This window comes from Trichechus manatus, unplaced genomic scaffold (genome assembly GCF_000243295.1).
Source record: "Trichechus manatus latirostris isolate Lorelei unplaced genomic scaffold, TriManLat1.0 scaffold00014, whole genome shotgun sequence".
Classification (NCBI taxonomy): domain Eukaryota; kingdom Metazoa; phylum Chordata; class Mammalia; order Sirenia; family Trichechidae; genus Trichechus; species Trichechus manatus.
The window spans coordinates 1,276,077-1,300,248 of record NW_004443950.1 but is presented as its reverse complement, the minus strand read 5'-3'; the positions used below and the strand labels follow the sequence as shown (position 1 = coordinate 1,300,248).

General features: G+C 55.6%; 6 protein-coding genes across 7 annotated transcripts in view; 3 read left to right on the top strand and 3 right to left on the bottom strand.

Moving 5' to 3' along the window:
* The window catches only part of CARMIL2 (capping protein regulator and myosin 1 linker 2), a 12,491-nt gene extending 8,152 nt beyond the window's left edge, over positions 1–4,339 (top strand). The window contains exons 30-38 of the mRNA XM_023726771.1: positions 5–150; positions 927–1,027; positions 1,110–1,473; positions 1,555–1,677; positions 2,621–2,657; positions 2,808–2,879; positions 2,998–3,219; positions 3,748–3,825; positions 3,914–4,339. Of these exons, the coding sequence (XP_023582539.1) occupies positions 5–150; positions 927–1,027; positions 1,110–1,473; positions 1,555–1,677; positions 2,621–2,657; positions 2,808–2,879; positions 2,998–3,219; positions 3,748–3,825; positions 3,914–4,026 (1,256 nt within the window). The 3' untranslated portion in view covers positions 4,027–4,339. The remainder of the gene's footprint in view (positions 1–4; positions 151–926; positions 1,028–1,109; positions 1,474–1,554; positions 1,678–2,620; positions 2,658–2,807; positions 2,880–2,997; positions 3,220–3,747; positions 3,826–3,913) is intronic.
* ACD (ACD shelterin complex subunit and telomerase recruitment factor) lies at positions 4,099–6,767 on the bottom strand. Its single transcript, XM_023726824.1, is given in 12 exon segments — positions 4,099–4,228; positions 4,308–4,399; positions 4,532–4,923; positions 5,095–5,181; positions 5,261–5,357; positions 5,436–5,587; positions 5,739–5,773; positions 5,884–5,928; positions 6,058–6,134; positions 6,222–6,308; positions 6,402–6,545; positions 6,624–6,767. Coding segments are annotated over 12 exon segments (1,395 nt in total). The 5' UTR covers positions 6,723–6,767; the 3' UTR covers positions 4,099–4,140.
* A 594-nt stretch (positions 6,768–7,361) lies between these two features.
* On the top strand, positions 7,362–9,225 carry PARD6A (par-6 family cell polarity regulator alpha). Of its 2 annotated transcripts, none has more exons than XM_004371483.2 (3): positions 7,362–7,510; positions 7,893–8,115; positions 8,347–9,225. In XM_004371483.2, the coding sequence occupies exons 1-3, from the start codon at positions 7,448–7,450 to the stop codon at positions 9,093–9,095; spliced, it is 1,035 nt and encodes a 344-aa protein (XP_004371540.1). In that variant the 5' UTR covers positions 7,362–7,447; the 3' UTR covers positions 9,096–9,225. The 2 variants fall into 2 exon arrangements, with proteins under 2 accessions (XP_004371540.1, XP_012409648.1); XM_012554194.1 differs by having other exon boundaries at positions 7,363–7,510; positions 8,350–9,225.
* A 392-nt stretch (positions 9,226–9,617) lies between these two features.
* Positions 9,618–12,596, bottom strand: ENKD1 (enkurin domain containing 1). The gene is made up of 7 exons (XM_004371482.2): positions 12,497–12,596; positions 12,211–12,405; positions 11,448–11,620; positions 10,375–10,491; positions 10,106–10,269; positions 9,869–10,005; positions 9,618–9,778 (listed from the first exon to the last, which is right to left on the bottom strand). Exons 1-7 carry the CDS (start codon positions 12,579–12,581, stop codon positions 9,618–9,620), a joined length of 1,032 nt encoding a protein of 343 aa, XP_004371539.1. The 5' UTR covers positions 12,582–12,596.
* A 487-nt stretch (positions 12,597–13,083) lies between these two features.
* Positions 13,084–14,750, top strand: CUNH16orf86 (chromosome unknown C16orf86 homolog). Its single transcript, XM_004371481.2, has 4 exons — positions 13,084–13,188; positions 13,408–13,637; positions 13,987–14,207; positions 14,310–14,750. Exons 1-4 carry the CDS (start codon positions 13,084–13,086, stop codon positions 14,717–14,719), a joined length of 966 nt encoding a protein of 321 aa, XP_004371538.1. The 3' UTR covers positions 14,720–14,750.
* Positions 14,751–17,394: 2,644 nt separating this feature from the next.
* The window catches only part of GFOD2 (Gfo/Idh/MocA-like oxidoreductase domain containing 2), a 35,549-nt gene continuing 28,771 nt past the window's right edge, over positions 17,395–24,172 (bottom strand). The window contains exon 3 of the mRNA XM_004371480.3: positions 17,395–18,886. Coding sequence (XP_004371537.2) covers positions 17,988–18,886 — 899 coding nt within the window. The 3' untranslated portion in view covers positions 17,395–17,987. The remainder of the gene's footprint in view (positions 18,887–24,172) is intronic.

Genomic DNA, 24,172 nt, shown 5'->3' with positions numbered 1-24,172 from the left:
GCAGCCCCTGCGCCATCCGACTCGGGCCCGGCCACGGCCCCGCCGCCAGCACCACCACCGCCCGCCACCGGGGGGCCCCCAGGTGAGCGCCCTCCCCCAACTCTGGAGCTCGTGGGATCGGGGGTCATGAGTGGTCCGTTCGTTCCTCAAGTAGGATGACCAGCAGGGAGGTGGGTGGTGGCGGCCCAAGATCACCTGGTCGTGAGGAGGCAGCCCCGTCCGGGATTCTTTCTGGCCACCCCCCACCCCAGAGCATGCCCGTGCGGGGCCATAGGTGTGCGTGTTGAGTTCGAGGACTCTGCCTTGGGTTGGCACCGCTGGATGTGCGAGAGAGGATGTCCATCTTGCCCTCCCTCCCCAAGGGTTACTGGAAGATATTGGGCTCCCGGGGGCAGCCGGGCCGCAGGGCCAATCCTGAGTCTGCTGCACGTTCAGCGGGTGTATGTGTGGGGAGATGTATGTAGGGGCTTGGGTCCCGGCGGGGGCAGTGAGCGCTGGGCAGAGGGGGGAGGAGCCGGCTTGAGGCCCCCCAGAGGGTCTGACGCAGCAGCCGGCGCTGCTAAGGCGGCAGCAGGCTGGGTGGGGTGGGGGTGGGGGGCACTGCAGGGAACTGTTTAGAGCAGAGGGGGTGGCAAATGGGACCGTGGGACCTAGGGGGGCGCGTGGGTGCCAGCCTACTGGTGACTGTGTGGCTCAGGGCGTGTGACAAGAATGAGTGTGGGCTGGGTGCGTGCCAGGCCACCAATGGGTGAGGGGTGTGTGAAATCCAGCGTCTCCGCCCACCAGTGGGAGGGCCATCAGCAGCCCCCTAGGGTCACCCCAGTACCAGGTCCTGGAGTTACCTAGACTGGGCTGCTAGACAGGAGAAGGGGTGAGGAGCCACAGTTGCACCTGACCCTGATCTTTGACCCCACAATGTCCCCCAGGTACCCCCAGCCCTCCCGCAGGAAGGGAATGGGCTCAGTGCCCGCGTGGACGAGGGTGTAGAGGAATTCTTCTCCAAAAGACTGATACATCAGGATCGCCTGTGAGCGAGGGACAGTTTCAGGGAGTGGGAGAGGGTGGGAAGCCCAGCGGATCTTCCCACTCACTTCAGGGTGTTCCCACAGCTGGGCCCTTGAGGAGGACCCGGCCACTGAGGGAGGTACCACTCCTGTCCCCCGCACACTGCGAAAGAAGCTGGGCACCCTCTTTGCCTTCAAGAAGCCTCGTTCAGCACGAGGGCCACGGCCTGATCTAGAGACCAGCCCTGGGGCAGCTCCCCGCGGCCGGAAAGCCACACTTGGGGACCTGCTGCGGCCACCAGCCCGCCCAGGCCGTGGTGAGGAGCCTGGTGGGGCTGAGGGGGGCACCAGCAGCCCTGACCCTGCCCGCAGGAGCCGGCCACGCTACACACGGGATAGCAAGGCCTACTCGATGATACTGTTGCCTGCTGAGGAGGAGGAGGCAGCATTGGGTGACAGACCTGACAAGGTGAGGCCTGATGACAGGTGAGGGCTCTTCTGGAACTGAGGGTAGTGGGACCCTTCCCTACTTGGGCATCTCTGTCTCCAGCGGCGGCCCCTGGAGCGGAGAGACACAGAGCTGGCACCATCCTTTGAACAGCGTGTACAAGTGATGCTGCAGAGGATTGGTGTGAGCCGAGGCAGCGGGGGTGCCGAAGGCAAGAGGAAGCAAGTGAGTTGGGGTGGGGGGGCATAACTGTGAAGTGAGGGGCAGGTGACATGGCTTGTGGCAGCCTGTGGATGATATATGTGACCAGGAGAGGAGACTCATGTGGCACACAGACAGGTCTAATCATCAGTTCCACTCTTCCCCCCACCCTCAAAATAGTAATCAGATCCAACCTTTCTCCCCTCTTGGCCTCTGCCCTGGCCCAGGTCACTGATATTTCCTCCTTGGACCTGGAATAATCCTTTTTCTGCAGATCAAATCTGACCCTGTCACCTACAATTTAAACATCAAGTTCTTCAGGGCTTCCTCTCGAGATTTCCCAGACCACTAACCCTGCTTCAAGGCCCCATGGGGTCTCAACCCTGGTCACCTCTTTGACTTCACTGCTCTCCACCCTGGGTTGTACCTCAGAGTCCCTACATGGTCTTTCCTCTGGAACTGCTACTTGCCCCCCTCCAGCTTCTCACCACCTGCAGTCTCACTGAGTCCCTCCTCATCCATCCCTGTGCTTCTCTATGGACCTTCCCTGACTCCCTTCCATGGTCACCCTTCTAATACTGCTCTCTGATCACAGTCCCTAATAAGAACCACAGCCCTGGGTACCATCCATTTAATGATAGCTTTTCAGGAAAACAAGAAACACCCATAAAGGGAAATTCAGCCTGAATTTAGAAACACTGACGTGTGAAAAGTCATCACAGAACTAAAATACCATATTATCTGTGTGTCTATGAAAGTGAACGTTTCTGTGTCTGTTAACTGTCCACCACCCCAGACTGTGAGCTCTTAAGAAGACTGGGACTGGGTTTGCCATATTCTTGCCCAGCCCATGGTGGACAATTCTGTGGCTGAGTTATAAGAAAAAGAATGAACAAAAGGACAGGGCTTGGGTGAGGGTGGAGTGGGATGAGGCAGGGCTGGAATTTGACTACCCTGTTTCCTACAGAGCAAAGATGGAGAGATCAAGAAGGCTGGCTCTGATGGTGAGTGGGACCCCAAGGTAGGGAACTGCATTTGGGAGGAGAATATGTCCCTAAAGATAGACTCCAAGGCACCTGCTCTTCTGGGGGAGAGGCCAGGTTTTCCTTCCACCCACAAGGTCTGTGGCCTGAGCCCCCAGCCCCGCCTTGCAGGTGACATTATGGACAGCTCCACGGAGGCTCCTCCCATCTCGATTAAGTCTCGGACACACTCTGTGTCTGCAGGTGAGTGTGGGTGAATATGTGTGTGTTGGGGAAGTGCAGGGGCAGGCAAGAAGGGGTTAGACCATTGGTCAGGCTCACCTCCAACACCTGGCACTAGGTGACACCCCTCTCCCTGCAGACCCCTCGTGCAGACCTGGCCCAGGGGGCCAAGGGCCTGAGCCCGCCTCCTGGAAGACTCTAGGGCAGCAGCTGAATGCGGAGCTGAGGGGTCGTGGCTGGGGCGAACAGGATGGTCCAGGCCCTCCCTCCCCATGTCCCAGCCCAAGCCCCCGAAGAGCCAGCCCCTCCCCGGACAGCCTGGGCCTCCCAGAGGATCCTTGCTTGGGCCCCAGGAATGAAGGTAGGCAGGTACCCTTCTCCCTAGCCCAGGCCTGGGATGGGGACTAGGGGACCCTGAAGGTGGGAGGCAAGGGGTCCCAGTGGGTGCAGCTGTTGCGGCCATACCCTGACACCCTGGCATCCCCCAGATGGCCAGCTGAGGCCACGGCCTCTCTCAGCAGGGCGACGAGCAGTGTCTGTGCATGAGGACCAGCTCCAGGCCCCTGCTGGTGAGGGGAGACACCTCCATGTGTGCTTGAGTCCCAGGGTGCAGATGGGGGGTGGTGAGGGGCTGGTAGTGTGAGGGGTTGAGAAATCAGGGAGCCAAAAGGCCAAGGGTCTGAGAACAGGCCATTCCTACTGGCCCTGACCCCACCTCCTGCACAGCAAACTTCTACCAGAGGTGGGAGGGCACAGTGGATGGGGAGGCCCCTGAAGGCAACTATGCTTGTGTTGTGTGTGTGTGCACCCACTGGAAATAGGGGAGAGGGGCTGGGGCTGGACAGACAAGCCCTTAACAACCCACCCCAAGCCTTTTTATGCCCCTCAGAGCGGCCCCTGCGGCTACAGCGCTCCCCTGTCCTCAAGCGCAGGCCAAAGCTCGAGGCGACCCTGTCCCCAAGCCTAGGTAAGTGGGGGCCAGGGCCAGTTGTGAGGGTGTTGGCAGGTCTGCTCAGCCCAGCCCTGACTCATCCTCTCTCCGTCTGCCCTTGCAGGACCTGGCTCTGGAGCCAAGCCTCTGCCCCCACAGCCCACAGAGCCCTCCAGCCCTGAGCAGAGCCTACCCTCCCCAGCCACAGACCAAAGAGGCGGCGGTCCCAAACCCTGACCCTCTTCCCTCCTGCCGCATGAGATTATTTTATTAAAAAACTCACAGCACAGTGCAAAGCTCTGTTTATCCACCCACAGGCATGACCTTATGTGCACACATACTCCCACATGCTCACATGGGCCTCACACCTGTTAGTTCAGACTCTGGTGGTGGCTCCATTAGAAAGCGCAAGGCCCAGGCCACAAGCTCAGGAGGGAGTCTGAGGAGAGAACCATGGCTGCAGATCAGTACAGATTGGAGCTAGTGACTAACAGAGTGGGGCAGCCCCAGGCACTCACCTGGCAGCTTGGACCCGGGCACAGAGGGAAGTGCAGGGTGGCTCGTACTCGTATTGGAAGGCAGAACCATCACGATGCCTCTTTGGTGGATCCTGAAGGGGTTATAATGTCTAGGGAGGAGCGAATAAGACCCCAACCCCATCCAACGCTACCCTACCACCCCTTCCAGTTCTACCCAAGGTCCTCCCCATTCCACTCTCCACTTGTAGAAAGGCTGTGCTCACCCAGACAGGGCTGGGATCCAGGGCTTCCTTGGTAGCATTGGTCCTTGGAGAGGGCTGCTGATTCTGGTGGGACAACCCTAGCTCCTTGAATTCCAAACTAGGTTTCTGAGCCCTGGTCACACGGGCCTTGTGTGGACTGGGGACACGGCCAAGGGGCAAGAGACTGGGAGTGCAGCTCAGGAGTGGGGAGTTGGATACACCACTGGGGTATAAGGAGCTGAGGTGTGGGGGGCAGAAGGGAAAGGGACCAGGGGTTGAGCAGATGGCTGGTAGGGCTTGGGAGTTGTCCCTCTGCACTGGGTCTGGAGCAGCCAAGGACAGGGCAGGCAAAAGGCTGATGCTGGCACTGCTTTCCTCTGACCGCACGTGGCTGGGGAGTTCCGGAGGAGTTCCTGAGAAAGGTGTTCACTCCCAGCTCAGACCAGCTGAGTGGCCTGTGAGCTTGGGCAGGTCTGTAGGGACTGTGTTCATCCCCCGCCCGGCTGTGCACCCTTTCACAGCATCCTGCACACTCTGGGACCCTGAGTGAGCAGTGAGTGCTTATGGCTGGAACACCACCTCACCTGAGGAACTGGGAGAGGAGGAAGGAGAGGAAGTCAGGGTCAGAGATAGGTCCTGCAGAGCCGGGTCTGGTGGGGGCAGCTTAGGGCCTGGGAATTCAGGGGAGGCTTATCAACGCTGTGGGCCCTGTGACCCAGGTTCCCCCTTGACCTCTCCAGCCTCCCTTACCCTGTGCCCTCTGACCTGGACCCAGAGAGCTCAGGATTTGCTGGTCATCCTGAGAGATGCACAGCCACAGACTGGGGACAGTGTACACAGCTTCTCCCTGTGGAACACGAATTCTCAGCCTGGTCCTTGCCAAACTCCTCACCCAGACGTTTCCCAAGGGAAGCCTCAGACTGACCGTGGCCCTGCGGCGTGAGGCGGCCCAGCGGGTGAGGGGGGCTGCTGTTTGAGGGCCTGCCAGCATCAGGCAGCTCTCAGCCAAGCGCACCAGCGCCCCTCGATGCTCCTGGTCCTCCTGCACCTCATCCAGAAGCTGGGACAGTGTCAGGCCTGGGGACAGGGGACCAGGGGATGGGCCGAAGCTCATAGAGGAGGAAGAGTAGGATAGATGGGGAAAAGAGCTTATTGAGGAAGCAAAGGGTGGTGGTTGGAGAGATCACTTCATGGGGAGTTAGGGTCACTGGCCAACCCCTACCATTACCTGGGTTGGGGGAGGTGGACTCTGACAGGTGTTCCCTATAGAAACAAAGTAGACACATCTGAGGAGCAACCCTGAGGCTTGTCTATCCAGATGTGCCAACCCCTACCAGCCCACACTTGGCCCCAGAGCCCAACCCCACACTCACTCAAGGCAGTCACAGAGCTTTTTCTGCACCTCCGGGTCCTGGTTGCTGGGGGAAAGAGGAGTGTGGTAGGTAGTCAATGTCACTGGGGGCCCAAGCTTTCTCACCCAAAGGCTCATGCCAACGCTGTCCAGGCCTTGAGGGGAAGGGCTGGTGGAGGATGGCAGCATCACTTACCAACCAGCCACCCGTATCAGGGGCTGCTCCGTGGGCAGCAGGCTGAAGCGTTCCACCTGGAGGTAGAACTCCGCAGGCTGGAGGAGTGAGTTCAGGCGCGACTCTCAGGTGTTGTCAGGAAAAGCAAGACCCAGTAACCCGCCCAAGTCAGCATCATCACTCACCGCGCCGCGCTCGGAGACCTGAACGCGGACCCCGCAGTCTTGCAGTAGCAGCAGCCGGCCCTCAGTCCCGCGGAAACCGAACTCCTTCTCCCTGTGGCAAGCGCGACCCTCACTGCCTAGCCCCGCTCAACACAAGCCCCGCCCACCTTGGGCTCAAGCCTCAAACTGGCCCCGCGGCGCTTCTCACCAGTCCGAGGTGTTCAGGGCCTTTCGCGTCAACAGGCATCGGATACTGTGGGTCCCATCGGACACAAGCAGCGCAGCCCCAACAAACAACGCGTCAGGGGCGCGGGACGGACCCGGGGCCTCAGCCTCCTGTAGTACCTAGCGGCGGCGACAAGCGTCAATCGTACCACACAGGCCGCCCCGGTCTCTGGGCCTGGGCAGGGGGGAAGGCCTCACCTCGAGCAGTTGCCCAGCCCGCGGACCAGACAGTGCCTCTAACCCCAATACCAGCTCTCGAATCCAGGGCCGTAGGATCAGACTCCCCAAGCCCGCCATAACAGCCGTCGCAGCTAGCGCAACACCGGACGCAAGTTTCCCGCGGGCGCCCAGGCCCCGCCTCCCATCGGAAAAGGAAGCGAATGAAGGTTGGGCGGGATCGAACCAAGGCCCTGCCCATGTGCGTGGCTGCGCGTGCGCACAAGTGCGTCCTGCTCGTGAACTTCCGTTTAACCCTGATGTTTGGTTGACGGGGTACCGGTCCAATTCCAACTCTCCTAGTAGCGGCCCGACGTTTCGGCCGCTAATCAAGACTCCGGTGGTACCGGGCAAGAAGGGACCAAGGGTTGGCTCGGAGGCCACGACCAAGGATAGTCCGAGCGAATTGGCTCGAAGCCAGTTGGGTGCTGTGTGACCGTCAGGGGTTCAGCTAATATTTATTAGGATTCAGTTTCCAGTGGAAAGACAAGAGTTCAATAAATATCACTTCCCTTACCCTGCCCTCGGATTGGCGGAGCCCTACCTCCTTCAGATTCCGGTGACACGCGGACCGTAGCGTAATGACGTAAGAGCAGAGGAAGACTTCCCCACCCCCATCTCTGTTTCCTAGGAAACGTGGACTCCGCGTTCCACTCTGTCGCTGCCTCGTGACGTCACGGTCCGGATGGGGGTGCGGGGCGAGCGCTACCGCCAGGGGAGGGGCGGCGCGGGCCGGCTGGCCGGGCTGTCTACCGGCGCCTCGGCGGGCCGCCTTGGGCACCGTCCCCGGCCAGCCCGGCCCCGCCATGGCTAGACCGCAGAGGACCCCAGCGTGCAGTCCCGACAGCATCGTCGAGGTGAAGAGCAAAGTAAGGGTCCCTCGGCCTCGGCTCCGGCCTCGGCCCTAGACGCTTCCAATTCCCTCATCCCCCTTTTCCCGGCTCCTTGGTCCCCACCACTTTTCCTTCCTGTACCCCCTACGCTGCATTCTCTGGCTTTTCGGCTTGCCTTCCCTCATTCATCCTCCCTCCTTCCACGGCCGGCCTCCAAAGTTCCTCTGTGGGCTGGGCACCTGGAGGGCAGGGATAAGACCTTGGACAGCGTCCGGGTACTGGAGCTGAGGTCTGGGCTCAAAGCTGTGTCCGTTGTGGCTGCCTGATCTTTCTCATTTCCCACCCCCTTGGACCTGAGGTGAGAAAGAGGTGCAGGCTCCGGCCTGACCCCTCCTCTCCCTCCACCCTTGGCCTCCAGTTCGATGCCGAGTTCCGACGCTTCGCGCTGCCTCGCGCTTCGGTGAGCGGCTTCCAGGAGTTCTCGCGGTTGCTGCGTGCCATGCACCAGATCCCGGGTCTGGACGTGCTGCTAGGCTATACGGATGCTCACGGCGACCTGCTGCCCCTCACCAACGACGACAGCCTGCACCGTGCCCTGGCCAGCGGGCCCCCACCGCTGCGTCTGCTGGTGCAGAAGCGGGGTGAGGGGACTAGGGGATGGGGGTGGGGCAGCCTCTGTGGGGAAGGGTGACAAGGCAGGTTAGTCCATGCCCAGGGCACCCAGGCCTCACCCTCTGCAGTCCCTGCCCTTGACCTGACCTACAAGCGGTAGGAAATAGTTACAGTGCCCCCTTCCCCAGGGACTTAGTGGCCCCTGGAGGGCACAAGTGGAAGATTAGGGTCTCTGATCTCAGCATCCCCGTCTCCTACAGCAGAAGCTAACTCCAGTGGCCTGGCCTTTGCCTCCAACTCCCTGCAACGGCGCAAGAAAGGACTCCTGCTGCGGCCGGTGGCACCCCTTCGTACCCGGCCACCCCTGCTCATCAGCCTACCCCAAGATTTCCGCCAGGTTTCGTCTGTTATAGACGTGGACCTACTGCCTGAGACCCACCGGCGGGTGCGACTGCACAAGCATGGTTCAGATCGCCCTCTAGGCTTCTACATCCGAGATGGCATGAGTGTGCGTGTGGCTCCCCAGGGCTTGGAGAGGGTTCCAGGCATCTTTATCTCACGCCTGGTACGAGGGGGCCTGGCTGAGCGTACAGGGCTGCTGGCAGTCAGTGATGAGATCCTCGAGGTCAATGGCATTGAAGTGGCTGGGAAGACCTTGGATCAGGTGACGGACATGATGGTTGCCAACAGCCACAACCTCATTGTCACTGTCAAGCCAGCCAACCAGCGCAATAATGTGGTACGGGGGGCATCTGGGCGTCTGGCAGGGCTTCCCTCTGCTCAGCCTGGGCTTCCTGAGCCTGACGATGACAACAGTGACCTGGTCATTGAGAACTGCCAGCCTCCCTGTTCCAATGGGTTGTCCCAGAGATCCCCATGCTGGAACCTGCACCCCGGCCGTTCACCTCCCGGTGCTCGCAGCTCTCTGCCCTCCCTGGATGATCAGGAGCAGGCGAGCTCTGGCTGGGGGAGTAGCATTCAAGGAGATGGTAGTGGCTTCAGCCTCTGACAGGCAGATACTTAGCCCCTTGCCACTCCAAGCTGCTGGGGCATGGCAGAAACTTCCGTGGTTGGGATTTTTAGCTTGCTCACAGGGCCCTCTCAGCCTGGGGAACATTAAAAGTTTTCTACAAATGCAGCCATGGTCCTTCTATGTCCCAGGCCCAGCCTCCTCCCTGATCCCACAGCCTGCCTTCTGCCTGGACATGAAGCAGGAGTGATGAAGGCAGTGGGGAAGCCTTCTTGCAGTCAAGTGGCAGGAGGGCCACCAGGCTTGGCATTTCTAGGGCAAGAAAAGCTTTTATGGAAGCAGACTCAGCTGTGTACAAAATGTTTAATGTTGACAAAGGGTGAAGCAGCTGGACTGGTCCTTTCATAGCCAGTGGTGCCTGGGAAGAGTGCTCTAGGGGGTACTGCCCACCCTACTGCTCCTGCCTTCAGACCTCCGCTCTGTGACGGGGCCCAACCCTGCCCTTTGCAGCCATGTGGCAATCCTCAGCATGGGCCTCTGATGCTACCCCCACAAAGGGGTTCAGGCATCCATCTTCACGAAGACCTTGGGGCGGGAAAAGATCCTGATGGCCTCCTCTACTTGCACCAGCTTCTGGTCCAGCTCAGCACGGTGGCCCTGAGCTCTCAGTGAGTCTGCCCCAGCAGGCAGCAATACCAGCTCACGAAGCAGTTGGCTCTGGCCTACAGGGCATCCCAGAAACAGTGAGGGCTGGGCAGGGGTGCATGGTCCCCAGTGGGTCCGCATCCAGCCACCCTTGCCCAAGTACTCACTCTGGAGCAGAGAACTCAGTGTCTCTAGCCGCTGGTTCTCAGGCATGCGAGTGTGCCCGGGGGGCATGGCAGGGTCCGGCTGGCTATGCTGACGGGCTTCAGCCTCCCGCCGCCACAGATCCCTACGCTCCAACAAGCTGCGGATACACCGACTCAGGGTTGATGACCCCAGAGCACAGGTTGGCTCCTGCCCTCCATAGGCGCCCCTCACCCTGGGCATTGGGCTGTAGGACCTACTAATGGGGCACATGGCCCTTCTGTGTAGCGTTGTAGTGCTCCTGGGCTTGCCGTTGCTGTTCCAGCACCTGTGCCAGGACCTGCAGTGAACAAGAATGCCGCCGGGGGGCCCTCTTGGCAGTGCGAGCATTGTGGCTAATGAAGTCCACACCTAGGCCTGGACCCTGCAAGGCATGAAAAGCATCATGGGGCAGACAGCACGGTGTTATGCCTCTGAGCCCACCTGAACCCCTGCCCAACCTTCTCCCAGCTCCCATGCATCCTCTCACCTTAGCACTAGGATCTGGTGGGATTAGCTGGGGACGGGGTGGTGGAAGCCCAGGGCCACAGCGGGAGTGTGCCCTCAGGAAGTGGGCATGTTCTGTCCCAGAAGCAGGGCCAGGCTCCTGGAGGGCAGGGCACAGCAGAGGGATCATTCAGGCTGAGGTCAGGGTCTCAAGCCACAAGACCATGCCTCTGTTCCTCCTGCTTCTCAGGATCTCTATCCCCATCCCTATGGGCCTACTCCCTCTTGAAGGAACACTTCTCATCAACATGTTTTTCTCACATCTTTAAGAAAACAGCACAGCATCCCTCCTTCTACCTCAGTCCTCGCCCCAGCTACTACTCTCTCTTCCTTTCCTAGCCAAGCTTCCTGGCTCTGGCTCCTTAAGGTCACTGACAGCTGACTTCCAAGCTCTCTAATCCAGGAGTCACTTCTCTTTGTCCCACTGTCCTCAATCTGATCTTCAGTAACCTGAGTCTCATTCCTGAGATCCAGACCTGAATAACCATCCGTTTCCGGGACATACTCTCACCCCATGGCAGTCCCACAAACGCTTTGACCTCAGCACATCCACGTGAGACCTTGCTGTTGTCTCAACCCTCAACCCTACACCTGCTCCTGAGGTCCCTGGATAGGGGAATGGTGCCACTTATCTACTCAAGACATACCCTACCCCCACGCCTCCACCCTGCCCTTCCCACTGCCTTCAAAAATAAAGGCTGAAAATGGCTTGTGTGGCCCTTTATGATGGCAGTCTAGCTGACTTCTTAGCCTAACCTGTGCTCTTCTCCCCTTACAGTGAGTTTCACCCTCTGGCCTCTGTAAGGCTCCATCTCTATGGAACATTCTCTCCTACTCTCCCCTTGCCTAATTCTTACTTGTCCCTCAGGATCAGCCCAACCATCACCACTTCTGAGAAGGCTCCCAGCCCTACCCTGCAGCAGGTCCAAGTATCTCTTAGTCCTCTGTTACCCAAGTCCCTTGTGATTTTTCATGCCTTCTAATAAACTAGTTCAGGGTATAACTGCCTGTTGATCAACAAGATGAGAAATACTTCTCACTCCCCAAGGCAGGTACCTGCAGCTGGGCCTTGACCCGGGACTCCACTTTGTCATACTTGGGCGAACGCCACAGAGCCTTCAGGGGCCTGGGCTGGCACTGCTCCCGGCTGCGCTCCTGCTCCCAGAAGCGCCTCTGTATCTCCTTGATACGTCTCAGGTTCTCCTTCTCATGGTCTTTTGTGTCCTTCCCTGGGGAAGAGATGCTGCCAGGCCCTGTCCTATGTACAGCTCATTCAATCCAACTCACACCAGTTCACACACAGGCCCACACCCTGCCTCTTACAGAAAGATCTTCCTGACCTCTTCACCTAAGTTAGATCCTACACACACACTCCGCCTCATCATCTTGTTTCCTTCCTTACATAGTAATCATCTTCTATGCCTGATTACATTTTACGTTTTTATTGTGAAGTATACCATTAATCATCTTGTACATTAATCTGTCCACCTGTTTGTTGTCTCCCACCTTGACTCATGATGACCCATGCCTGTCTTCAACCCTGGCTTCCTAGCACCTATAAGGCCTGGCACACACTAGGCATCCAATAAACACCGTTGCTTTGATGCACGAATGCATGAAGCTGAGGCTTCCCAGGGACTGCCTCGTTCAGTTCTTTCCTGAGAGGAGGTAGTGTATTGTTTTCCTTCTTTTATAGTTGGGGAAACTGAGCCTCGGAGAGGCAAAAGCCTGGGCGCGGGTCGGGGAAGAAGAAGCTGAGGCTTTTGATCTCGTTTTTGACCTCCTATCCGCCTCATTGCCCCTTCTTCCCGGGACTTACTCTTTGGAGAGGCCCTTGGGGTTAGGGAGATACTCCCGAGTTGCAGCAGCACGGCCCCCACACCGCGCCGACCACGTTCCAGGATCTCTCGGGCTCCGGGACCGATGCGGGGGCCCCGGGGAGGGGCAGCGTCCAGGTCTGGGTCCGATGTCAGCAGGTCCAGCTTCGGCGCGTTTCCCTCAAGGCGCCCTTGGGCTGAGGAGTGGGGCGAGGTGGAGCGCGGGGCTCGGTGAGGAGCGGAGGCCGTCCCCCGAGCCCCCTTTCGCCGCGGCCCGCCCCCACTCACCCGAGGCCGGCCGCCGGTAGTAGTCGGGACAGAGCGTAGGGTCCGGGGGGATGGGTCCCGAGATGCGAGACGGGCCTTCGCACATGTCGCCGCCCTGCAAAAATGCCCCGAGGCGTGCCAGGCTGCGCATTCCCAGACCCAGACCCTCTTGCCCAGTCTCGCGCTTCCCCCCTTGACCCCGACCCTGACCCCACCCATGCCCTCCATTCCCGGCCCCCTACTCGTACCCCGTCCCGCACCTCGGCTCCGGCCTGCGCCCGCTGCCTCTGATACTAGCCCACTTCCCTGGCCCGTTCGCAGCCCCTTCCCTGCAACACCTGGGCAGCGGCCTCTTCGGAGCTGTTCCACCGCCCGTGGCAGCGACTCGACGGGAGTTGCTGTTGCCAGGCAACAATAGCTTCCGTCTCTGAGGTTAGGGGTCAGTGCCGCTGGTGCAAAGCCTTCTGGGGCTTGTAGTTCCCGCTGTGGGGCGGAGCGGCCTCCAGTCACCCTTCCCAACTCTAACCTCGCTTCCCGGCGCGTCTCGGGAGTCGGTGTGGGGTCCGCCCCACAAGCTGCCGTGGAGGATGCGCTGACTCAGCGCAGCCATGGCCTCAGCAGGGGCCGAGAGGCGGCCCGGGGCCCAGGAGGGGACAGCCATGGGGCTGACACTGCTCGCAGAGGCGCCCAGTGGCCGTGTTCAGAGCTCCGAGGTAACCGTTGGGCCGTCTGGCCTTCAAACACTTGGCTGCGGCGCTCAGGAGGGCCGAACTCTGGGCGACCCTGACCCTCTAACTGCCAAGACATGCTCTAAGGGCGGGAAGGGGCACGGGCTGGTGCCCCTTATTGGGTCTTTGTCTACTGTTTGGCTCTAACGTCCGATCCCTGTATCATTTGGCCATGGTGACCAATAACCTATGTGTCACCTCTAGTGCCCAGTGACAGGAGACCAATGTCTCATGCCAGCCCTTGAAGCCTGCCAGACCCAGGGTGAAGACAAGTGTCCAACAGGACCAGCCTCAGAACCAGTGCTCCAGGAGGAGAAGCTCAAGCTGGAGGAGGAGAGGCTCAAGCCAGAGGTGGAAGCCCTAGAGGAGAGAGGCCCCAGACCCCTAGCTTCCATTGTGAGGCCCAGTCATGGTCTGAAGAGGAAGCCGGTCAAGTGAGGGGGCTTTCAGAGGGAAGGAGCTGCAGGGATGGGAAGTGGGGCTCATATCCCAGGAGGAATCCTAAAGCCTGCACTCCTGCAGAGCATACCCTTAACCCCTGCCACCACCATCACCTCCCACCTCTTCTGTCCCTCAAGATTCCTGGTTAGAGAGCACCAAGGGAGAGGGAGCCTGAAAGCCTTGGAGGGGACTGAGCTCATATGCTCTGGGCCCCTGCCAGCCCGGGGGGGCCTCACTGACCAGGAAAGGGGCAGGTATCTGGCCCTGGGTGGTGGGCAGGCAGGGCTATCCCCTAGGCTCTGGGCACAGGCTGGCTCCTCAGGCCTCCTGTCCATGGCTCTGGTCCCCTAGCCTTCCAGGGGCTAGTCACCATGCCCATCCTAGGGCTGAAGCTGAGCTGCCACTGGGGCTGCCGCTGCAGAAGGAAGAACCGGAGGGTAGGGAGCCCTCACCATCTACCAGACAGCACAAAAAAGCCAAGAAGCGCAAAAGTCTGGGGGCCCCAGCATTCCCAGCTGCAGTCAGCACAGTGTGTGCCCCCTCAGAGACCTTGGGGCTCGAGCGTGAGTGGCAGCCCTGGGCCTCTCCTTTCTCCCCTGCCGGCTGGTCCCCCTGACATGGCACAGCCTGGTGCTCCAGCCCTGCCCCATCTTGGGTCCTTGCAGGAAAGGCTCAGCGCCTGCGACCCCTATACCAGTACATCAACTATTGCAACCCTGAGCTGAACCAGGCAGGGGAAGCGGACAGGGAGGCTGAGGCCAAGATGGAGCCTGAGTCGGTGCTGGCCCTGGTCCTCGAAGAGGCAGGTGTGGAGCAACTGCAGGCCTCGCTGCCCATGGGAGGTGAACTGGGCTCAGGCCTCGCTTTGCCGTGCCCCAAAATGTTAGTGCCTCCCACCCGCATTCTGGATCCCCTGGCAGAAGAGGCTGGAGAGGAGCCTGGGGGTCTGCCTAGCTTGGCGGTCAGCAGCCAGCTGAAGGCTGAGGTGGATAAATCAACCCAGGTGGACATTGACAAGATGCTGAGTGTCTGTGCTGCCCCACTTGTGCCCCCGCTGTCTCCTCAGTACAAGTAACTGTCCTGCCCCACTGGTGGCTCCCCTCTCCCCAAGCCTGAACCAGAGCAGTAGCCTCTGGGCCTAGCCCTCAGGTACAGGGGAGAATTTGGGCCATGCCTCCACTTGCTGGAAACTTGGCCTTGCTGACAATGAACATTTTTTTCATTTTCTCAGACTGTGAGATTCCCCAGTGCATGATTTAAAGCCTGACTGGTCATCTGAATCACCTGGGCATTTGACAAAAATAGAGAGTCCTGGGCCAACACCCCAGACCTCACCGAATCAGAATCTGAGGGGTGGGGCCTGGATTCTGTTCAGTTAAAGGCTCTGCAGACGCATCTGAGGGTCAGACAGGCTGACAGTGGGGGATAAAGAGGGAGGTGACTAAGGAGGAACTTGGAGCAGAGAAAGGGTCTGTGAGGCCACGGGAAATAGGGGTTTGCCCTTGTTCCCTGTCTCCTAGGGAGGTGACCTGTATTTGGTCTGACTTGCATTTGGGGACCACCCCCTCTGAGGTGGCAGAGTTCATCTGACTGTCCCAAGAGTGGCTGCCTTTGGAACACCTTCCATTTATTGCTAGGCCACAAATGGACCAGACCTTGCCCAAGGAGTAGCCTCTGGTGCCTTTTCCTGGCAGAAGTGGTGTAGACAAGGAAGGATCTTGGCCTGACATTCTGGAGAGATTGCTTGGGCTTCAGTGTGAAGGGCAGAATGGGGAGGAAGAGATTGGGGACAGGGAGGTGAGGAGGCTGTCACTGTCTAGGTGAGTACAAGGCCTAGATTTGGTTTGGAGTTGGATAGTAAGCAACAAGTATTTTGGAAGTTCTTACCTGGTTGCTGCACCAGAGAGAAAACTCTAAGAGGTTTAATACATTTTCACTGGCCTAGTAAAACTTTGTTTACTTTGACCAGAGAAAGGTTGGTTGACATCCTAAGATTTGGGAAATAGGTTCTGGGAGGTGGTGATACTGCCTTCCTCCAGTAGGGGGCGCTGCAGGACAAGCCTGGAACCACAGTTGCAGGCTCGGTCACTTCTGGGACAAAACGCTGCTGGCTTCCGTGGCCACAGGCATGCATGTGCACCACTTCAAGGCCCATCTCCTACTCCTCTGGTCATGGATCTAGGTTCTGGGGGTGTTGCCAGAGGGCCTGGGGTGCTCATAAAAGTAGCCCTGCACAAATGCCACTGGAATTTACCCCAGGAATCTAGGAATCTGCCTTGGTAAACAAAAGCGCTGGTGGCAGATTCCTCTAAAACCTAAGTGCCATTCTGGGTCAACAACATGGCAGTTTCTTGCACAGAGGCATCTGGGCTGGGCCCAATGGATGTGTGTTTTCTGGGTTAATTCCCAAATTTAGGGTGGATGCAGTAGGACACCAAGGGACTGACCTGAGGTGTGACCACTGTGGGGGATGGGGGTGGGGATACTCCCTCTTTAACTCTTGACTCTGTCAGCATCTTGCCAGGCAGTGGGGTCTCTGCAGTCCACCACCTAGCTCAGGCCAGGCTGACTCCAGCTGTAGGGAGGAGGCACTAATCTGGATGATGACCCTAGTGGGGGTGGGGGGGAGCAACATACACGCAGTCAAGAGTCTGAGAATTCACAGGTGCTGGAGAAACAGGTAGTTCGGGTCAGGCCCTGTAGTTAGGTGGTCCTGACTGGGTCTTGGCTTCATCACTTAACTTATACAAGGCAAGTAACTTTGGCCCTCTGTGCCTCAGTTTTCTAACATGAACAATGGGAATATTAATACTACAACCTCATAGAGTTGTTTGGAGATTAAAACAAAGCACATGAACTGTTTACCCTGGGAGTGCCGAGCATGCAGTAAATATAGTCCAACACTACTCATTGTTATTTTATCTCAAAAGGATAATGTCTGCAACCAGGACAACAAGCCTGGTGACTTCTATAAGGGGTACCAAGAGGAAAAGGAAGCCCTCCCTAAGCCTTTCTGGCAAGGAGCCCAGGGCAGAGCAGAAAGGGAAGGTTAGAGAATGGAACAGAGTTTGGTCCAGGATTAACAATCCTGGCAGGCTGGCAAAGTGAGACAAGGAAACAAAAGGGATTGAAGGGTCTTCTCCCAACACTCACCCCACCTCTGACTTACAAGGTAAAAAGACTATCCCTGTGGGGAACACAGTTCATAAAAGGATGGCTGGCTGGCTCAGGCAGCTTTCAGCTAAACTGCTTCAGGGGCCAGTGCTTAGACTCTTCCTCCTCAAGCCTGTTCCCTCCAGCTTCCCTCCTCACCTCCTCTCTCCTGAGATTCCCTTGGTGCCAATTCCATGATCTCAAAAACAGAACTCCCTCCTGACCTCGAGGCCCCAAACTGTCGCCCTAAAACGGTAGGCCCCACAGAGCCCCATCAGGGAGTCTTGAGTCCTGCTCTCTGAAGAAAGCCATTTGTTTGGAGGGATCTTAGGACTCGGCCATGAGGGAATAAACACAGCGACAAGGGCAGGGCTGTGGCCAGAGCCGCCCACAGGAAATTGATAGGCCCATGCCAGGCTCAGACCTGCTGAGGAGCTGAGGAGGGAAATCTAAACAATGTATAGCAACAAACAAGGCTTTCATTATTAAAGACAAACAAAAACCCAACCTACCACACAAACAAAAACCAAAAAAACACATGCCATGTCATATTCTCTGACTTTATTAACATTTATCAGATGTTCTAAACCTCTCCCTTGTTTCCTCTCTGCCAAATCAGGGTCACTTAAATAGCCCCTGAGAGCTTACCTAATTAAGAAATCCCCTCCTCCCCTCCAGGGAAGGGGCAGCCTGGAGGCCTGAAGGGCCTGGTCGCGAAGGAAGGGGAGGATCCCCAAGGGGTGACACCCTGCCCTCACCATTCCTGAGATGCCCCAGCCCAGAAAGGGCATGGAAACAAGGCTTCTTGTCCTTTCTCCTCAGGCTGAAGGATCAGCCAAGCTGGCTGTCGGATGTGCTTTCTTACCCCCGTAGGGCCACAAATCAGGCTGGAGAAGCCCACAAGTCAAGCTTTTGCGGGCCCTACTCCCCAGTGTAACTATTCAGAGACCTGGCGGCCGCACCACCTGCACGCACTGTACTGCCCCAGGTCAACAGAACATTCCCTGGCCTGCCAGTCTGAGGGATAAATAAGGGGATGGAGAGGGTGTGTGCCAAGAATCACCTTAGGCTTCACCCAGACCTGACGCAGGCAGACTTGTTAAACAAAAGCCACCATCTCTGCTATGGCAACGCTCTCCTGCCACGGCTCTTGGTCCCCATGCCCCATGGCAGGGAGCCCATATGCAGGCTTACAGGTTATTCCGCTGGAGCACCTCACACAGGTTCTGGTTGGCGTCGGGCTCCTCTGTCAGCACCTCCACAGCCTCCCACTCCCCGGATCGACTTGACCGTTTGATAGCATCCACCACACTCTGCATATACAACCCGTCCTCGAATGAGGCGGCCATGGCAACAGGGGAGTGGTCCCAGGTGCGGCGGTCACCCTGCCCCTGGAAGGACTGGCGCAGGGCCTGCACCATGTACACCATGCCCTTCAGGTAGAGCAGCGGGACATCTTGTGGCCCCTGCTCGGGCAGCCCCGCACCCACGGCCAATGAGTCCCTCAGTAGCAGCTCCTCTTGTGTGGCAGAGTTCTTCTGCCCATACAGGTCAGCCCCCCGAGCGACAAGGCGTCCCGCAGAGCCCACCACCATGACTTCGTGCACAAAGGCACCTGGCATGTTGAAGTTGAGCGTCACTGTGCTGCACACCCCCCCACCCATGAGCATTTGGAAGAAGCAGAAGTCATCGCTGGTGACGTGCCGGATGCCACGGATAGCGGCATTCTGCCTCACGAAGGTCTTCAGCAGCCCATGCACCTTCTCAGCTCTCCGGCCAGTCAGGTGGGTCAGCAGATCCACAATGTAGGTGCCCATGGTGTGCAGGCCCCCACCACCCATGAGCTCGTCACAGATCCAGCCATAGCTGGGGCTGAGCAGGCTGCCCGAGTAGATGCGGGCATCGCAGATCATCACTGCACCCACGTAGTGCTCCGCAATCAACTGCTTCATACGCACGAAGGCAGGCAGGAAGCGCAGCACATTCCCTACCAGGCTCATCAGCTGCGGGTAGTAGCGTGAGGCTGTCACCATCCGGAAGGCATCCACTGAGGTTGCTGCCTTCTCACACACCACATTCTTCCCAATACCTGAGAATAAGACACAACAGGAAATCTCAAAGTTCCAAGGGGGTTACACTGAAAAAAACACAAAAACTAGTTTCTCCAAGGCAGATGGATCCAGGGAAGCCTCCTATGGAAGCAGAAGGTGGACGTGGGAAGGAAGCAAGGTGGCTCATCTTGAACTGAAAACAGTGCCCATGACTGGGAATGAAGAAATAGTTATGGGTTGAAGAAAGAGGAATAAGTTCTTAAGGGAAAATGAAACTTGCAGAGGCAGAAGACACAAACTAGGAGTGGAGGTAAAGAGAGGTCAGATGGAGAGGTAGACATGCTCCTTGGACACGTCCCCATACATTTATGCATTGGTTAGATAACTAGCTTGGGGCAAGAGAATCTAATCTTTATTCTGTGGTGATGGGCTCTGCACTGTCAGTTTTGGTTCCAGAAAGGGCTCTAAGAGTCCCATAGTCTATTCTCTGAAAACACTGGTCCAGCAAGTTAATGGAGTCAAAGGGCCAGAAAATGCTCAGCTCCACTGGGAGGGAAAAGGGGGTGAAAACATACTTTCTGCCCTCACACTGCAACTGGAATGTACTCAGAGAGAATGAAACAAGGCCATACAAAGCCCTGAAGAGAGAGAGCTAGAGGGATGAGCAGTTTCCACATGAGGAAACTGAAAGGATTAAAACTCATGGGAGTATGAGCAGCCACAAGACACCAACACCTGGGGCATCCCTGGAAGCTTAGGGTGGTTCAAGTTAAATCCTATTCTAATACCTTCGAATAGAAAACTTATAAAGCCCAAGAAACAGTATGGATTAGACATATACATAGGTTTATGAGTGATGGCAAGCTGGGGAAAGGTGAAAACACCCAGTTATTCCACTATTCATTCTACAGACACTGCCCATGGTGAGTGACTCAAATTCTACTATCCTAATTCCCTCAAGAAGTCAAGGGCTTTTTTGTTGTTGTTGTTGTTGTTCTTTGTATTTTTTTATTTTTTATTGTACCTCAGGTGAAGGCTTACAGAACAAATAGTTTCTCGTGAAACAGTAGTACACATATTGTTTTATGACATTGGTTAACAACCCCACAACAGGTCAACCCTCTAACTTCTCAACTTTTTTTTGTATTTTAGATGAGGGTTTTACAGACCAAATTAGTTTCTCATTAAACAATTAATACACGTTTTGTGACACTGGTTGCCTCCCCCATGACATGTCAACACTCACCCCTTCTCGACTTTGGGTTCCTCATTATCAGCTTTTCTGTCCCCTCCTGCCTTCTCGTCCTTGCCCCTGGGCTGGTGTGCCCATTTAGTCTCGTTTTGTATTATAGGCCTGTCTAATCTTTGGCTAAAGCATGAAAGAAGTCATGGGCTTCTTGAGAGAACAGGCTCAAGTTTGGTGGGAGCACAGAGCAACTTGCCCTGCAGGTGGCAGGATTGGGAAAGGCTTCATAAGGGAGTGACACTGGGGTTGTCTTAAAGGGAGCAGATGTTCCAGGGGTGTAAGGGGTAAAGGACATCCAGACAGAGGGAACTGCATGTGCAAAGGCACCGAGGCAGGAAAGGTCCAAGGTTAGGATTCCTAAAGTCCTGGGTGCACGCTAGGAAATGGGGCTAGAGAGGTTCCACGGGGTCTGTAAGAAATGCAGGAATTGGAAAGATAGATGCTCCGTAGTATCACTCACAAAGACATTTAAGGTAAAGGAATAAGTTTAGGGGAGGAATCCAAAACTGAGCTCTTGATACTCTTTATCCCTAAGTCTTCCCCACCTCAATTAATGGCAACTCCATTATCCCTGTTTCTCAAGCCAAAATCAGTGACGTTGCCCCACTTTTAATTATCAGTAACTCTTGCTGGCTCAGCTTTCAAACTATATCCAGAATCTAACCAGTTCTCACTACCACCATTGCCACCTTCCTGGTCCAAGTCACCACCATTTTTTGCCTGGATTATTGCAATCGTTGCTTAACTGATCACCCTGCTTCTGCCCTTGCCTACCCCAATCTCTTCTCAACACAATAGCCTGAGTAATTCTGTTAAAATTTAAGATGCAGAGATCATATCACTCCTCTCACGTCATTCAGAATAAAAGCCAAAGTCCTTACAGTAGCCTAGCCATACATGATCTGTGTGTCCCTTTCAAAACTTTCATTTTGCTCTCTTTGCTTACTATGGTCCCTCCCCTGCTCATTCGGCTCTAGCCCCTGAAGGTGAGATGGGGGCTGCTGGGCAGAAAGGCATGGTTGATGGCGAGAGGCAACAATCACTGAAGAGAGGGCTGACAGGCAGGCTGGGCTCCATCGAGGTGCTTGGGACAGAGTCTTGGGTTAGACAATCTCATGTCTTACTCTCTCAGGTGAAGAACACTCTGAGCAAATATGCACTTGGGCTTCTCCCTCAGGGCCGTCCAGGCTCCACTCCCACACTCCACAGGCACTTCCTGGTTGGAGAGGCAGCCTCCAAGCCTGGATGCCTATGTCTGGGGGCAACCAGGGCAGGATTGTGTACATCTCCAACAATCCCAGTGTTCATGATCTCAGACCTCTGCATGTTTTCTGAGTGCTTTCAGATGGGACAATGGTTGAACCAGATAATTTCTCGTGGCCCACTGCAGGCAGGGTGCAGCTTCCCCTGATGGACTCTGATGGAACCCATTCACACAGGCTCAGGAGGGGACTCAACTAGCCATCTTGCAGCAGAAACAATGGCAATCATAAGGCAACAAATTTTGCAACAAAAAACAAACATTTTACACAAATGATTGATGCCCCACATGATGGATGGGCCCCAGGACTGCTGATTGCCCAGGAGGAATCAGTTACTGCTGCTGAACTTGGGCTTTGGAGCCAGACATTTCTGTGTTCCAATCCTGGTTCTCTCACTTCATTGCTGAATGACCTGGGCTTTGGATTACTACATTGTAAAATGAAAGTCACCTCCACCTTGTAGGGTGGACGAGAAGATTCAGTCAAACGAGGTGGTATTTGTAATATGCCCAGCCCCACACAATTCTGTCAATGGTAAGTTTTATTACCATTGGCATGGGAGAGACTGAGCAGACGTCACAGATACTCAGAAAAAAAGGTCTGTTGTGATTTAGATCTTAAGACTCACACAGAAACTACATTCTCCAGCCAATTAATTTCTATGTTCAATATTTGAAAATTTGAGTTTTGAAAAATTTTTAAAATTAACATGAATATAGATGTTTCCTTATTATATGTTTACCAAGCCTCTCCTAGAGTTAGACCCAGCCTGCCCTTTGGAAGGTGACAAGTCCATCTGAGATAATTTGGTGCTTTGGCCGATCCTTCCAGCTCCTCTCACTTCCTCCCCTACCACGCCCGTCACCCTGGCCTTCAAGCACCCTACAGAGCATTTGCCATTTGCACATCTGGGAGTCTCAGGCCTGAACTCTCAATATTATACATGAACCTTAGCGCTGCAGCAAGGAGGAACACAGCAAGGTACACATGTAGATCAGTAGCCTATGACATAACTCCTGTTTATAAAACTTTTTAATCTCCTGCTCTTCTATGAACAATAATCAAAGCTTTATAAAAGGTGCAGGCAGAACACGAGAATGGCTGACCATGAGTCCCATGCCCAGGGCTGGGAGCAGTGTGGGCTGAGCACAGCAGGCAGGGCGGCTGAGAGGGCAAAGGCCCTTGGCACAGGGGCTGGGCAGCAGGGGCCCCGCAGGGAGATTAGCCCCTGACTGTTATTACTATTTGCTTTCAGACAGCCTCCAGTGCTTCCCCCCGTGTGGGATATCATGATCACCGACAGGAGAATCACAATACTTGATGAAAATTCTGTTGTTTGGCTGCTAGACACATCTGGCTGACCATGGAGGGAATAAGGAAATTAGGTTCTCACACACAAACGTCCCATTTGAGAGCTGCAGCTCAGGCCACCCCAGAGGCTTCCTGCTGGTGCTGCTCACTGCTGGGTGGGGGTGGACACTGAAGTACAGGGTGGTGGTGGGGGAAGGGGGAATGGGAAAAGAAAAGGACTTTTGTGGCTGCTGGGAGTTTGGTGGTGATAAAACTAAGATAAAGAATCCGTTTCATGCCACAGAGGTGAAGGAAGGGGGAGATGTCTCTTCTTGAGCCCAAACAATAGAGAAGCTTTTGAACTGAGGGCCTGGTAGTATGATCAGTATGAGAGTTAAAGGCCTTGAGTTAAACAGGCTCTTGCGGGCCAGCTGCACAGGGTCTCTACATTTAGAAAGACTTGGGTTGCCTTGAAAGACTAATTTATGTAAGTTTATCTAGCTTTCCTGCTAGGAAGTCAAAGCAGAGATTAGAGAGCTGAGACTGCTTTTTATCTTCAGAAAATGAGGAAAGCATGCCTGCCTTAGTGCTTTTTAGCTTGGATTTTCTAGACAGTGAACAAGTGTCAAGCTGCAAGCCTCTTTCCAGCTCATATCCCCCACACTACCTGGGAGTGATGTGCCTGGAACACCAGAGGGCCGGAGAAACTGCCCAGTGCTGCTGCAGACCACCTCTGTTTCCCTAGTAACATACCACAGGAAGCCAGGGTCACAGCACTGGGCCCAGGAACACCTCTTTGTTTCCTCATCTGAAGGCATGGGACTAAACAAGGGATTTCAAACAACAGGGCAGGGAAGCAAGACAGGGAGAGTGCCATTTTTGCCTTTTTTATAAAACACAGGGACTTTCCACTTTTCCTTTTCACAAACAAGGTTCTGCTACTAGAAAAATCAGCTTAAAAGCCACCAGACTGAATCACACTAACAGATTGGGCTTGCATGGGTAAGATTTGTGAATGCCTTCATTCAACTAGTATCTACTGGGCACGCTCTACTTTACCAAGTATGACATCCTTCTCCAGGCCCTATACCAAGCACCAGGGATAGAACAACAGATTATTTTTATGACCAAAAATCAGGCATGGTTTGTATCCTCAGAGAACTTACAGTTTAGTGGGAGAGCCAGCCACTAATCAAATTATCATATAAGTAAATGTAGAGCTGTCCTTGTAATAAAAGCAATGAAGATGACAAACAGAGAGACATGAGAGCATCTTACAGGGATCTGACCTGGACCAGGGGTCAGGGAAGGATTTCCAAGGGACTGGTGTTCCTGGGATTAAATCATCTCGGTGAGACTGCTGGAGGAGTAGTCTTTTGTTCATTCAAGAGCCCATAAGATAAGGGTTGGTAAACTTAGTGTTTTTTTTTGTTTGTTTGTTTGTTGTTTTATTGTTGTAGTTTAAGTGAAAGCTTACAATTCAAGTTAGTCTCTCATACAAAAATTTATACATACATTGTTATGTG

Bases quoted from the DNA above. Each gene is read 5' to 3' on its own strand.
- PARD6A (XM_004371483.2), top strand. From the start codon at position 7,448: ATGGCTAGACCGCAGAGGACCCCAGCGTGCAGTCCCGACAGCATCGTC. The intron at 7,511-7,892 runs GTAAGGGTCCCT...CTTGGCCTCCAG, and splicing joins TCGTCGAGGTGAAGAGCAAA to TTCGATGCCGAGTTCCGACG. The intron at 8,116-8,346 runs GTGAGGGGACTA...CGTCTCCTACAG, and splicing joins TCTGCTGGTGCAGAAGCGGG to CAGAAGCTAACTCCAGTGGC.
- ENKD1 (XM_004371482.2), bottom strand. From the start codon at position 12,581: ATGTGCGAAGGCCCGTCTCGCATCTCGGGACCCATCCCCCCGGACCCT. The intron at 10,270-10,374 runs GTGAGAGGATGC...CATGCCTTGCAG, and splicing joins CACCAGATCCTAGTGCTAAG to GGTCCAGGCCTAGGTGTGGA. The intron at 9,779-9,868 runs GTGAGTACTTGG...GATGCCCTGTAG, and splicing joins ACTGAGTTCTCTGCTCCAGA to GCCAGAGCCAACTGCTTCGT.
- CUNH16orf86 (XM_004371481.2), top strand. From the start codon at position 13,084: ATGGCCTCAGCAGGGGCCGAGAGGCGGCCCGGGGCCCAGGAGGGGACA. The intron at 13,189-13,407 runs GTAACCGTTGGG...TGTCACCTCTAG, and splicing joins GCCGTGTTCAGAGCTCCGAG to TGCCCAGTGACAGGAGACCA. The intron at 13,638-13,986 runs GTGAGGGGGCTT...TCCATGGCTCTG, and splicing joins CTGAAGAGGAAGCCGGTCAA to GTCCCCTAGCCTTCCAGGGG.